The sequence below is a fragment of the Lonchura striata genome, chromosome 18 (genome assembly GCF_050655825.1).
Source record: "Lonchura striata isolate lonStrDom1 chromosome 18, ASM5065582v1, whole genome shotgun sequence".
NCBI classification, from domain to species: Eukaryota; Metazoa; Chordata; class Aves; order Passeriformes; family Estrildidae; genus Lonchura; species Lonchura striata.
In genome coordinates, this window is record NC_140720.1 from 2,591,415 (window position 1) to 2,605,434 (window position 14,020).

Genomic DNA, 14,020 nt, shown 5'->3' on the forward strand with positions numbered 1-14,020 from the left:
GGAGGACTGTTCACCTTGGTGGCTCTGGGGGATCCTTGGGCTGACGTTTCTGCAGGAATCCCATCAGGATGAGGCCTGGCTGTCCCTGCTGAGGCCACCAGGTCACCCTGCCAGCAGCTCTGAGTCAGCCCTGCCGGGCCCAGGTGTGGCTCAGGAAGCAGAACTCCTGCAAACATTAGCTTTTCCCTGGGAACAGCAAGGGGGAATTGTTCCTGGGGTGCTGCAGGGGCCAGGCAGCCCTGGGGACACCAGGGACACCAGGGCCAGGCAGCCCTGGGGACACCAGGATCCCCCTGAGTTTGAATTTTCCCAGCTGGCCAGCATTGCCATTGCTTGGCCAACAGCTGGGTCTCATCCTTTCCCTGCCTCAGAAGGGTTTAACAACACGAGGAACCTTTTCCTTTCCCCCTTTGTTTTTTTCTCCTTTCCCCCTTTGTTCCTCCTTCCCCTTTTTTTTTTCTTCCCCTTTTTTTTCTTCCCCTTTTTTTCCTTCCCCTCCTTTTTTTGCCCCTTTCCCCCTCGTTTTTTTGCCCCTTTCCCCCTCGTTTTTTTGCCCCTTTCCCCCTCGTTTTTTTACCCCTTTCCCCCTCGGTTTTTTGCCCCTTTCCCCCTCGTTTTTTTGCCCCTTTCCCCCTCGTTTTTTTGCCCCTTTCCCCCTCGTTTTTTTGCCCCTTTCCCCCTCGTTTTTTTGCCCCTTTCCCCCTCGTTTTTTTGCCCCTTTCCCCCTCCTTTTTTTTCCCTTTCCCCCTCCTTTTTTTTTCCCTTTCCCCCTCCTTTTTTTTTCCCTTTCCCCCTCCTTTTTTTTTCCCTTTCCCCCTCCTTTTTTTCCCCTTTCCCCCCTCCTTTTCCCCTTTGCCTTTCCCCTGCCTCAGTTCCCTCTCTGGAAGTCCCAGCTAATCCAGGCTTCTGCAGGCAGGATCCTCCGAGGTGATGTGTTTCCATAGAGACAAAGCTTTGCTTGCTGGGTGATCTGATGGGAAATTCTGCCTTTTCTCTTAAATCTTCATATCCTTAAATGAGATTTTTTTATTTTTCTTCCCCCCCAGCCGCTCTCTGTGCTGCTGCAGGGCTGGGCTCAGGCACCAGGAGCAAACACCTGCAGCCCATTTCCTGCAGCCTGGCACAGCTTTGCCTGGCACAGACGGGTTTGGGTTGGGCAAGAGCCCGGCCGTGAGGCCAGGCTGAGCCCAGGGACACTGCAGGGACACGCTGGCCCTTCCCAGGGACGTCCTCAGCCGGCAGTGCCCGGTGCCAGCCCTGGGCGGGATGTGCCTCTCTGCCCCAGGCCAAAAATCCCAAAGGATTTGGGTCCTGGCTGCCCCAGCGCTCCCTGGAGCTGCCCCTCGTCAGGTCTCGGTCACCCTGATGGGAGGTGGCAGCAGATTTGTCCCCTCTTGGTGTTTAATGTGCATTTTAGGGGCTCTGGGGCTGCTCCTTCCCTGCTGGACAGGCAGGGCTCAGGGGGGAGCTGCCAGCCCTGGGCTGTGACACTGAGGGGACAGGCAGGAATGTGGCACTGAGGGAACAGGCAGGAATGTGACAGTGAGGGGACAGGCAGGAATGTGACAATGGGACAGGCAGGAATGTGACATTGGAACAGGCAGGAATGTGACACTGGGACAGGCAGGGTTGTGACACTGGGACAGGCAGGAATGTGACAATGGGACCGGCAGGAATGTGACACTGAGGGGACAGGCAGGGCTGTGACACTGGGACAGGCAGGAATGTGGCACTGAGGGGACAGGCAGGAATGTGACAGTGAGGGAACAGGCAGGGCTGTGACTATGGGACAGGCAGGGTTGTGACATTGGGACAGGCAGGAGTGTGACACTTACACAGGCAGTGTTGTGACACTGAGGGGACAGGCAGGGATGTGACAATGGGACCGGCAGGAATGTGACACTGAGGGGACAGGCAGGGCTGTGACACTGGGACAGGCAGGGCTGCACTTTGCTTTTTCCCTGTCCCAGGTGCAGCAGGAATTCACCCTCAGCCCTCCCCAGATCAAAGAATCCCTTCAAACTGCACCGGGGATTCACAGAGCTCAGCTGAGGCTGCTTAATGGAGCCTTTATGGAGCCAGGTGGAAAAGTTTGGCAAGGAAAGTGCCCTGCCAATGTCTTCATCTTCCACCTGCCTTTCCCATCTCCTTTTCCAGGATTTCCTGCTCCCCACCTTTCCCTTGGTGTTCCCATTCCCACCCCAGGGATCCCACCAGGACTTTCTGCTTTAATGAGGGATTTAATGGTAGCCCAGCCCTGGGTGTGAAGCTCATGGCTCAGTTTATTCTGAATTTTAACACAAAAGCTCCTGCGTGGCTCCACAGCCACGGGGGCAGTGCTGGATCCCTGGGCTTGGGGGCTGAGGACAGCCCAGAATTTGGGAGATTCCTGCTCTGAGTCCTGGTGGAAGGAGATGCCCAGCCCTGGGAGAGGTTTGGGTTGAAATCCTGCTGTGTTTGGAGGGATTCCCACCAGAGTGTGGGCACGGATCTGGATTCATTGCCCTGGTTGGTTTTTTGTCTCCTGTCCCACTGCTGGGCAGGGTTTGTGATGCTCTGGGTCCCTGAGCTGATCCCGCCTGCCCTGTGTTTTCCCAGTCCTGCTGGATTGATGGCATTGTGGCATCTTTGGGGCACAAAGGCTGTGAGAATGCCCCAAATCCACTTTGGCTCCCTGGCTCCATGGGGCTGGAGCGAGGGGAAGCTGTGGAAAATCCTCTCTGGTTCCAGGTTTGTTGATCCAGGGGGATTTTCCTGCCTTTTATTCCTGCCTTTGCCACCAGCTGCCTTGGGGACACTGGGCCTGGCTGCTGTCCCCGGCTGAGCCACTGCAGAGCTTTGAGATCAGAGTGAATTTGTCACTGCAGCCGGGTCCTTGGCAGGAATCCTCCCTTTTCTCACTCCTGGGATCAGCTGAAACCAGGCTCTGACCCTGCCCTGGGTGGGCAGGAGATCCTAAATCCCTAAATCCCACCCTGAGCTCGGGGCAAGCTGCTGAAGGGCTCCCCTGCAGCTTGGAGTGCTCTGTAAATCCATGACAAAGCCTCCAGACCTGATCTGCACAACACAAACCCATGGAATAAATCCCTTTTCCTGCACCTGGGGCTGCCTCAGCTGTGTCAGCTCCCCTGAGCTGTGGGATCCTGGCAGGATCTGGGGGCTGAGCTCTGTCAGGGCTCTGTTTGCCGTGGGGAAATGATAGCTTAACGTGAGCTGACAACATAATTCTCCTGAGCCTCTCCCTGTTGCCTGTGTTGCCACGTTGGGGCGTGTGGTTGTTTTTTAAAGGAGGTGGCATTTGAAATATGAGGTTTGACAGCCGTGCTTAAGCCTGACATGACAGCCCTCGTTCTTCTTACTCACAGGCAGCTCAGATTTACACAACCCCCAGGGACTGGTGTCTGCAGCACAGGCAGCTCCTTCCTCCCTCCTGAGGAGGGGCTGGGGGTGGCAGAGCTGGGCAGCAGCTCCTCGTCAGGGCCTTGGAGCTGAGGAGAGGAGGTTTGGGTTGGAAGTTGGGAAGGAATTCTCTGGGAGGGTGTTGGGACGCTGGCACAGGTGCCCAGAGCAGCTGTGGCTGCCCCTGGATCCCTGGCAGTGCCCAAGGCCAGGCTGGGCAGGACTGGGAGCACCTGGGACAGTGGGAAGGGTCCCTGCCACGGTGGCACTGGATGGGCTTTGAGGTCTTTTCCAGCCCAAACCATCCCTGTGGCTCTGAGCATCCTGCCAAGGGAATTTTCTGGGCTCCTGGGGGCTGCTGGGCAGAGCTGGGCTCACCTTCCCCACAGCATCCTCCTGCTGCAGCCCTGGGCTCCTTCCACTGCATCCTGCACCCGCTTCTCCTTTGGGATTTCAGCTTCCAGGGGGTCTCACCACTCCCCTTGTGTCCCCAGGTGATGCTGGCAGCGTCCTACTGGTCCCTGCTGGCCCCGGCCATCGAGCTGGCCGAGGAATCCGGGGCCTTTGGGGCCTTCTCCTTCTTCCCGGTGGCCGCGGGCTTTGCCCTGGGGGCAGCGTTCGTGTACGGGGCCGACCTGCTGCTCCCAGTGCTGGTGAGTGGGAATGGGGAATGATCCCAGTGCTGGTGAGTGGGAATGGGGAATGATCCCAGTGCTGGTGAGTGGGAACTGGGAATGATCCCAGTGCTGGTGAGTGGGAACTGGGCTGGGAATGATCCCAGTGCTGGTGAGTGGGAATGGGGAATGATCCCAGTGCTGGTGAGTGGGAATGGGGAATGATCCCAGTGCTGGTGAGTGGGAATGGGGAATGATCCCAGTGCTGGTGAGTGGGAACTGGGAATGATCCCAGTGCTGGTGAGTGGGAACTGGGAATGATCCCAGTGCTGGTGAGTGGGAACTGGGCTGGGAATGATCCCAGTGCTGGTGAATGGGAATGGGGAATGATCCCAGTGCTGGTGAGTGGGAATGGGGAATGATCCCAGTGCTGGTGAATGGGAACTGGGCTGGGAATGATCCCAGTGCTGGTGAGTGGGAACTGGGCTGGGAATGATCCCAGTGCTGGTGAATGGGAATGGGGAATGATCCCAGTGCTGGTGAGTGGGAATGGGGAATGATCCCAGTGCTGGTGAGTGGGAACTGGGCTGGGAATGATCCCAGTGCTGGTGAGTGGGAATGGGGAATGATCCCAGTGCTGGTGAGTGGGAACTGGGCTGGGAATGATCCCGGTGCTGGTGAGTGGGAATGGGGAATGATCCCAGTGCTGGTGAATGGGAATGGGGAATGATCCCAGTGCTGGTGAATGGGAATGGGGAATGATCCCAGTGCTGGTGAATGGGAATGGGGAATGATCCCAGTGCTGGTGAGTGGGAATGGGGAATGATCCCAGTGCTGGTGAGTGGGAATTCCCACTCTGAGGGCTCATCCCAGTGCTGTCATTTGGAATTGTGGGGCTGGGGGCTCATCCAGTGTTTATCAGTGGGAATGTCCAGGCTGGGGGCTCATCCCAGTGATGGTGAGTGGGAATTGGGGGGCTGGGGGGCTGCTCCAGTGCTGGCAGTGGGTATTCCCAGTCTGGGGGCTCATCCCAGTGTTTATCAGTGGGAATTCCCAGTCTGGGGGCTCATCCCAGTGTTTATCAGTGGGAATTCCCAGTCTGGGGGCTCATCCCAGTGTTTATCAGTGGGAATTCCCAGTCTGGGGGCTCATCCCAGTGTTTATCAGTGGGAATTCCCAGTTTGGGGCTCATCCCAGTGTTTATCAGTGGGAATTCCCAGTTTGGGGCTCATCCCAGTGTTTATCAGTGGGAATTCCCAGTCTGGGGCTCATCCCAGTGCTGGCAGTGGGAATTCCCAGTTTGGGGTTCATCCCAGTGTTTATCAGTGGGAATTCCCAGTCTGGGGCTCATCCCAGTGCTGGCAGTGGGAATTCCCAGTTTGGGGGCTCATCCCAGTGCTGGCAGTGGGAATTCCCAGTTTGGGGGCTCATCCCAGTGTTTATCAGTGGGAATTCCCAGTTTGGGGCTCATCCCAGTGTTTATCAGTGGGAATTCCCAGTCTGAGGGCTCATCCCAGTGCTGGCAGTGGGAATTCCCAGTTTGGGGGTTCCTGCCCTTCCTCCAGCTGCAGGGAAGAGCTGCTGCTCGCCAGGCACGGATGGATTCTCTCCCAGATTTAATGATTTTGTGATTTCCCCTGGCTCTGGCCGTGCTGGATGCAGCTTTAGGCTCGCTGAGCTCTGTTGGTTTTTTCTTTTAATCTTCCTGTTTTTTTCTCCCTTCACACTTCTGCTTTTGTTCTTGTGGCTGGCAGCACTCCTCAAACAGCTCAGGTGTGACCTCGTGTCCCAGCCCAGGGGCTTCATCTGCAGAGCTGCCAGCCCTGGCAGTGCTGCTCAACCCAAGCAGGCAGCCTGAGCCTGCTGCTAAAAATATCAATAAATGGGGAGCTGGTGGATTTCTGCAGCTGGGGACGTGAGAATGGTGCAGTCAGTGAAGAGATTTCCAAAATTTCCAAGGAGATCCTTCCATTTTCATATTTAGCTCAGTGGGATTTTACTGGCCTGTGGTTGTGAGGAAGGAATGGGAGGTTTTTAGGAGTCTGTAGCACCAGAGGCTTTTTTTTTCCCCTGGATTTTGGAGCCTCTCCTGACAGGGTCACAGCTCCAGTCAGGTGCATCTCAGCTGGGAGGAGAATTGCTGGATGTTGTGGGGTCGCTGGAAGTTGTGGGGTCACTCTGTCTTGGTTTGAAAAGCCCAGGTGTCTGCTAAGGAAAGCAGGATCCTCCCCTGAAATGGAAAATGTGAACCCCCTCCCTTTGAATTATTACAATTTTGAAATTAAGGGGCTCTCAGGCAAAGATGTGGAAGCAAGAATACCAGTCCTTTATTAGGGAAAAAATAAAATAAAAATGCAGTAATACAAACCCACACTGCCAGAGTCAGAAATGTGGGTCAGGGAGGTGGCTCAGCCCCATCCCAGGGGGCTCAGCCCTCCTGCAGTGCCAGCTGTGCTTCTGCTGGAGCAGGATCCTGCACAAGGGGGGAGTTTTCCTTGGAGCTCCAGGGCTGGGGGAGATGGGCCTGGGCTCCTCTGGGAATGCAGGGGGAAGAAAGCTGCTCCCCTGGGAATGCAGGGGGAAGGAAGCTGCTCCTCTGGGAATGCAGGGGGAAGGAAGCTGCTCCTCTGGGAATGCAGGGGGAAGGAAGCTGCTCCTCTGGGAATGCAGGGGGAAGAAAGCTGCTCCTCTGGGAATGCAGGGGGAAGGAAGCTGCTCCTCTGGGAATGCAGGGGGAAGGAAGCTGCTCCTCTGGGAATGCAGGGGGAAGGAAGCTGCTCCTCTGGGAATGCAGGGGGAAGGAAGCTGCTCCTCTGGGAATGCAGGGGGAAGGAAGCTGCTCCTCTGGGAATGCAGGGGGCAAAGGCTGCTGTGCTGTTCCCAGGTCAGATTGGATCCAGGTAGGAATTCTTGGCTCCTCCCCTGGGTGCAGCATCTCCCCATGGATGATGGAATTTTCTCAGCCATGCAGGGACACTCAGTGGCCATGAATAGAAGATAATTAATAATTAACCCATGAACAGAAGATAATTAATAATTAATAGCCAATGAACAGAAGATATCTACTGAAGGGAGGGTTGGTTGTGGGAGAGATAAAGAAAACTGCCCGAAGAACAGCAGAGACCTGCCCCAAGATGGGAATTGAACACACACCCCAGCCTGAGACCCACTCCCAGTGCCAGTGGCTGAAATGCCCCTGCTGGGACTCTCCTTCCTCTCCTCGCCCTCTCTTTGGGTTTTTTGGGGTTCCCAAACACCCTGCAGGATGCAGGAGCTGCTCTTGGATCCCCTGGGAGCTGTTTGGCCCCGAGCTCTGCCCTTTGCTGTTGCTCTCCCTGTGCCAGGGCATCCTCCTGGGCTAGGCTGGAGTTTGCCAGCAGGATGGAGAAGCAGCTGGAGCACAAACCCTGTTGGAGTCTGAGGTATTGATGATTTTGGGATTGTAAAAGTCTCTGTCTGTCAGCCCTGCTGCCAAAGCAGAAGCCATAATTGGTCTGTGCTGGTTTCCAGGTTGTTTATTCTGTTTATCTCTCACATGTTCTGCTGCCCTGCCCAGCTCTGTCCTGCAGGGCAGCGTGTGGGGCTCTGCCCTCAGTGGGATGTGACAAACATTAAATACCAGAAACTCCCTGGGCTGGATTTACAATAACGTGCCAATATCTGTCACCTACGTTGGACAGTGTGTCCCCAGCCTGAACCAACAGAAAAATGCCAACACCACAGTGAGACATGGAGGGCATGAAGAAGGAGAAAAAGGACAAGGCACACCCAATTTCCTCCATCTTGTCCCCTTTGAACCCCTCATCTGGAATCCTAAAATTTTACTTTTGCACCCGTGCCACACTTAATTATTACTGATATCAAACACTCAGAGCTGGTTATTCACCCTGTAAGATTGAAAACTCTTTTCCATGGACAGAGATCACAGCCAGTGTCTCTGGGGGCTCTGTCCAGGGGGTTCCTGACCCTGCCAGGGTCCCAGACCTGCCAGGGCAGCCAGAGGGAAGCTCTGGGTTCCCACAAAACCCCACCTGTTCTGGTGGCTGGAGTTTGTGCTGGGTGGTTTTTGGGGGAAGTGGAGTGGGGTGCAGTGAGAAGGACAGGGAGGAGGGTGCTGGCCTTGCAGGGAGCAGTGCAGGTGTAAAACCATCCAAATCTGTCCTCAAATCCAGCTGCAATGCTGCTGGGAGCAGAGCTGCTCTCTCCTGCCTGCTTTGCTCCATGTGGGACACGCTCATGCCATGGGAATTCTGCTGGCTGGGACGTGGACAAGGAGGATTTATCCCCTCAGGTGGAGCTGGGGGAGGGTTTTTATCCCAAAATAGTGCTGTGTGTGTGTTCTCCTCCTGGAGAAGGGGCAGGAGCCACCCTGTCAGGGTCTGTTCATCCCAAGGCTGCTTTTCCTGCCCCTGGCTGCCTTGGGAAGGGGCAGGAGAGCTGGCAGGGGTGGGGGGCTCTGTGTCACTGCAGCTGGCTTCAGGATGGGAATTTTGGGATGCTTTGGGAAGAAACTCGGCAGGTTGTGGGGAGAGGGTCGAGCTGAGCCAGTTGAAATGAAAAACAAAAGTTTGGTGAGGCTGGCAGTGTGCTCTGGGGCCATCTCCCTTGCCCTGGAGCCCGCATTTCCCCCCAGGGTGTGTGGCTGGTTCCCTCTCGGTGCCAGTGAGGCTGGTTGGGAGCCCTGGCACAGCTCCAGGCTGGACAGCAGCCACCCCCAAAAGCTTCTATCGACTCCCTGGCAGCCCAGCCCTGCCTGCTGCCAGCCAGGAGGGTTCTTCCCCTGCCTCAGCCCCGCTGGAGCTGGGGTGTGCCCGTGGCAGAGGAAGGGTTAAGCTCCCAGCTCCAGTGGTGCCTGAGCAGCTGGAGTCATTCCACTCCTCACAAAAGGCAGATCTAATCTATTACATCTTTATCTTTGCCTTTTCCCCCCGGGTGTTTGTTCATCCTCCAGCTGAGGAGGAGATGCTGGTGGGGTTGGCAAACCTCACTGGGAAATTTGGGGTCACTTGGAGGGTGAGAGCAGGGCAAAAACAGATCCCAGGGGTTTCAGAAATGGGCTCTCCTCGATTTCCCCAAATCTCCTGGCATGGAGCCTCCAGTTTAACCTGTTTTTTTAATCTAAATTTAAATTTCAGCTGGTGCTTGTGGAGGTTTTGGGTGCTGATGGGGCTGGGTGAGCCTCTGGAGCCTTTCCTAAAAAGGGTTTGGGGCTCAGTGCCTTCACTGCCAAGACCCAAAGCCTCTGAGGGAAAGTTTACTTTAAAATTCAGTGCATCAGGTCCCTGATGGCTCAGGAGCTATTTTGGATCTACTGAAAGGCATAAGAATGCTGGAATTAAGTGTTATTATTCCCATCCTTCAAATCTGTCGTGCAGCTCTGCTGCCTGGGGTGGGTTTTGTTCAGAGGTTGGTTGTTTTATTGGCTTTGGGATGTGCTGCTTGCCCTTCCTGGGGCAATCCCAGGAGGGGCCAGAGGATTCCCCCAGCCCTGGCTCTGGTTTCCAGGCAGTCCCTGGCTGCATTTGCTGCTGGATTTTCACGTGCAGGTGGAAATTGGAAGCGTCAGGAGCTGGCCCAGCTGCCCAGGGTGGATGCCCACCCCTGAGGGGTCAAAGCTCTGTGGATGTGGCACTTGGGGACGTGTCGTGGTGGCACTCGCTGTTCCCAGAGGGCTTTTCCACCCTGAGGGATTTTACCACTCCCTGGGAGCTGCTGAGTCCCCGGGAGCTCTCCTGAGGAATCCTGAGGTGTTCCCAAGCCCATGTGGGTGGGTTTTGGGGGCTTTGGGTGCAGCGCAGCCCCCCAGGAGCTCCCTGGCTCCTGCTCTTCATGGAATTCCCTGCTGGGGCTGGAGCAGGGAGAAGGAGGAATGCAGCTGGTCCTGGTGGGAGCTGCAAAGCCCCAGGAGCTGCTGCCCCAGCCCTGCCTCAGCTCCTGCCCTTCCCACTCCTCTGCTGCCATCATTAAATCACCAAATAGGATAATGAGGCTTCATCAGCCTCATCTCCTCTCCCTGCAGGCTTGGTTTTGCTCAGGAGCATCTGTGTGCACAGGGAGGAGCTCCATCCCTGCCCTGTGGGGTCCCAGGGCTGCTGGGGGGTCTGGGGGTCTCCCAGGGGAGCAGGGCAGAGGCTGCAGGAGCAGCAGGAGTTAATGAATAACCCAGGCCAGAGCTGCTGGGCCATCACTCCGCTCTGACCAGGAGCCTGCCAATACCTGGGGTGTGAAAGATGATCAGGGAGGGAGGATGGGGAGCCAGGGCTGTAATTCCAACCTGGAATTACCATCTCCATTGGATTTTAGTGGTGTTTTTTTTTCCCCTGGTCTGCTGGGTACAGGTTTGGTGGTTTTATTTTGCTCCTGAGCACAGAGGAAATCAATAAAGCCTCATGTGATGGGCAGAGCATTCCTTGGGTTTAAACAAACAGCAGCTTTGTTTAAAAGTGCCTTTAAAAAGCCTTTTGTGGGGTGGGTATTTATTCCCCTCATCCCACAGACCCAGCACAGCCAAAATCCCTCTCTGGCCATTGTCTCACACCTGCCTGGGGAACAATTTGGGCTCTGCTCTGCAGCTGCCCCGAGGTTCCCCTGAGCAGGGTCAGGATGCTCCTGGTGGGAGCCGAATCCCCTTGGCCCCCTCCAAACAGGATTTTTTTGGTGCTCCTGCCTTTTTCTGGACGTGCTTGGAGGCTCTTTGGGAGTATGGTTTGGGACTGGATGTTTTGCACAGAGAATTTTGGGCTATTTTGGGCCACAGCTCTTGGGAAGGCTTTGAGAGCTCCATGAAGAGCCCCGAGGATCCCCTCGTGTCTGGCTCAGAATGTGCCCTCAGGGTGAATATTTTGCCTTCTAAATCCATACAAGTCCCCTTTTGGGAGGGAAAGCTGGGAGTGGTGCACAGAGGAGGAAGAGGAGGAGGAGGAAGGACCATCAAGGTGTAGCTGCACGTTGTTTAAAATTGCAATTTTTCCCTCAGGCCTAAACCACAGCCGGATTAAACCATGGAGAGCATATATTTTTTGGGAGAGGGGGCCACTAGGAAGTGATTCCTTGTAAATAATTGCATTTTAGGAGGAATTTCTTCCAGGAAAAGGTGCCAGGCATTGGAGGGAGTTGGAGTGCCCATCCCTGGAGGTGGCACTCGGAGCTCTGGGGACAAGGTGGGGACTCTGAGATCTTGGCAGGCTTTTCCAGCCTCAATAATTGAGGGATTTGGGGATTCTCCACGTGCTGGGACAGGCAGGGCAGCTGTGGGTGCACTCCCACCCCCAGGGCTGGGAAGCTGCTCCTGCCTGTGCCCTGCTTCTCCCTGTGCTGGGTCATTATTGCAGGGAAGGTGCAGGACCCAAATTCCTCTGCCCAGCTCCCATTCCCATTTTAATGTGCTTTTTCCTCCTCAGCTGGGACTCCCAGCCAGTTAATTAGCTGCACAACCTCATTGCTGGGCGAGGTGGAGGGTTTTTCCAGGCAGGGTTTTCTGCTTTATTAAGTTTTGGAGTGTGGGGCTGGGGTGGAGCCTTTCCCTGCTGGAGGGGCAGGATGGAGCTGGGGGCTCCTGCATTCCTGCTTTGCTCAGATTTCCTCTGCTCAGGGCAAAACAAACAGCAGCCCTTGTGTTTGTTTGGTTTTGTGGAGCCCTGGCCCTTCTCCACAGGCTGGGGAGGAAGGAGGGATCTGCCTCTGAGGATGAGCTGTTTTGTTTTTTGGGAATGCAGCAAAGCCTCCCATTGGGAAACATCCTTCCCTTCCATCTCCAAAGAACCCAGAGTTACCTGGGTGTGGGTTTAATTAATTTATCAATTAACCCCAACCCACAGGTTACAGATCCATGAGGGATTGATCCCTGGCTCCTGTCCCAGGTGGAATTTGTGCCATGAAAATCCCTGTTTGGTGGTGCTGACCACCAAACAAACCCACCCGTGGGATCCTGGGAGAGACTCAGAAGCCCCCAAGTTTCTTTTTGATCTGTTTTTCCCTGGGATCCATGGAAAACCTGCCTGCTTCCCACCCCTGCCCTGCCCCTGTGCAGCCCTTCAGTGCTTGGAACCCAGTGGTGGCTGGAAAGGTCAGAATTCTTTGCCAAAAAACCCCACAAAATCCTAATTATCCTAATTTCTACCAAAGCATTTCATTCTATTAATGGAGATAAAGGCTTATTTACTGCCGCAGTGCAATTTGTCAGCTGCTCTTAATTAGAATTCTCTCTCATTATGCATCAAGCATTTCATAAAAGCATTATTTGGGAAGTCCCAGAGCTGGAGCTGCAGAGCTCCTTGGTTCTGAGTCGGGCTTGAATCCCCTCCCAGCCTGTTCAGGGTTGTGGGATTGGGAGCACTGGGATGGGCTGGGGTGAAAAATCCCTCTGGGAAAAAGCAGGGACTGAGAAATCCCTCTGGGAAAAAGCAGGGACTGAGAAATCCCTCTGGGAAAAAGCAGGGACTGAGAAATCCTGGCTGAATTCTTCATTCCAGCAGCTCCTGCCCTGCATGGAGCCCTCCTGCATCCCCCTCTCCATCCTGAGCCTCCTGCCCCTGCAGCAGGAATTGCTGGGAAGGCTGCTGGTATTCCATGGGCTTCTCCCTGTTCCTGCCTCTGATATTCCGTGGGTTTTTCTCCTCTCCCAGCTCTGATATTCCATGCTCTTTTCCCTGTTCCTGGCTCTGATATTCCCTGGGCTTTTCCCTCCTCCTGGCTCTGATATTCCCTGGCTTTTCCCTCATATTGTCTTTGATATTCCATGGGCTTTTCTCCCCTCCTGGCTCTGATATTCCATGGGATTTTCCCTCCTCCTGGCCCTGCTATTCCCTGGGCTATTCGCTGTTCCTGGCTCTGATATTCCCTGGGCTTTTCTCCTCTCCCAGCTCTGATAGTCCATGGGCTATTCCCTGTTCCCAGCTGTGATATTCCCTGGGCTTTTCCCTCCTCCTGGCTCAGCCTTTGCTGCCTGCATTTTGCTTTCTGTTTGGGCTGGGAAGGGTGCATGGAAGTTTCCCACAAGGAGGAGCAGAGCAGGATCTCCTCCCTGCCCTCCCTCTGCCCGTGCACAGCCCCTGTTGATCCGGGCCCTGGATGCTCCCCCAGCCCTTCTGGAGCTCACCGTGTGCCTCTGAATTTGCTCAGAGCACAACCCCAAATTAATTCCTCCAGGCTGCAAGGCAAACCTGCCATTAAGGTGTCAGGGCAGGCAGCAGGGGAGGTTCTGTGGCTGCCTGGGGGGAGGCAGGAGGGGGAAGCTGCTTCCATGGGGATCCCCACGGCTCTGGAGCTGCAGGGGAAGCTCTGACTCACTGTGGAGTTTTTGCTGATTTTGGTTGGGTTTTTTTTTTTTGCCACGGTTGGGATTTAATGTGTGAGAAGGTATTTCTTGTTGGGACTCAGGTGTTTGTTAGTCCTCATTTCTGTCACAGTCTCAGCAACCCTGAGCTCTGCAGCACTTCACTCTAACAAACTAAAAATGGAGACCCATCTTTCTTTCTACAAGGATTTTTAAGGATGAAGTGAGTAATTAAGAGATGACACTTAAATTATTTTTATTTTTAACCCAATCACTAACCACCTGTGGTCCACAGTGGGGACTTTTTTATCCAATTACACAAAACCACCCAAACCATGGAGAAGAAGGAGCAGCCTCCACCCTAAAACCTCCATCTTGCTTTATAGATATTCCTGTATTCTAAACCCCAAACTCTGAGTTTTCCCCCTGTGATATCACACACTTCTATCCAAACTCCACCCCCACAATCCCAGTTCCACCATTCCATTTTGGAAGCTTCTCCACGGCCTCAGGTCAGTGCAGTGTTCTCCTGGGGGTCAGTGCCTGGCAGCACAGAAAGTCCCAAATTCCTACAGGGCAAAATCCCACATAGCCCGTGCCTGGGCTGCTCCTGGGGGCTGGGATGGGACACAGGGGCTGGGATGGGGCACAGGGGCTGGGATGGGACACAGGGGGCTGGGATGGGGCACAGTGGGCTGGGATGGGACACAGGGGCTGGGATGGGGCACAGGGA

The 14,020-nt window shown here is 55.0% G+C and overlaps 1 protein-coding gene across 4 annotated transcripts in view; it reads left to right on the top strand.

Moving 5' to 3' along the window:
- The window catches only part of SLC39A11 (solute carrier family 39 member 11), a 91,949-nt gene that overhangs the window by 3,493 nt on the left and 74,436 nt on the right, over positions 1 to 14,020 (top strand). For 2 of the 4 annotated variants that reach the window (XM_077787397.2, XM_085556633.1), the window contains exon 4: positions 3,894 to 4,052. The exons of the other annotated variants lie outside the window; for them this stretch is intronic. In XM_077787397.2, the coding sequence (XP_077643523.1) occupies positions 3,894 to 4,052 (159 nt within the window). The remainder of the gene's footprint in view (positions 1 to 3,893; positions 4,053 to 14,020) is intronic. 4 annotated transcript variants of the gene reach the window in all.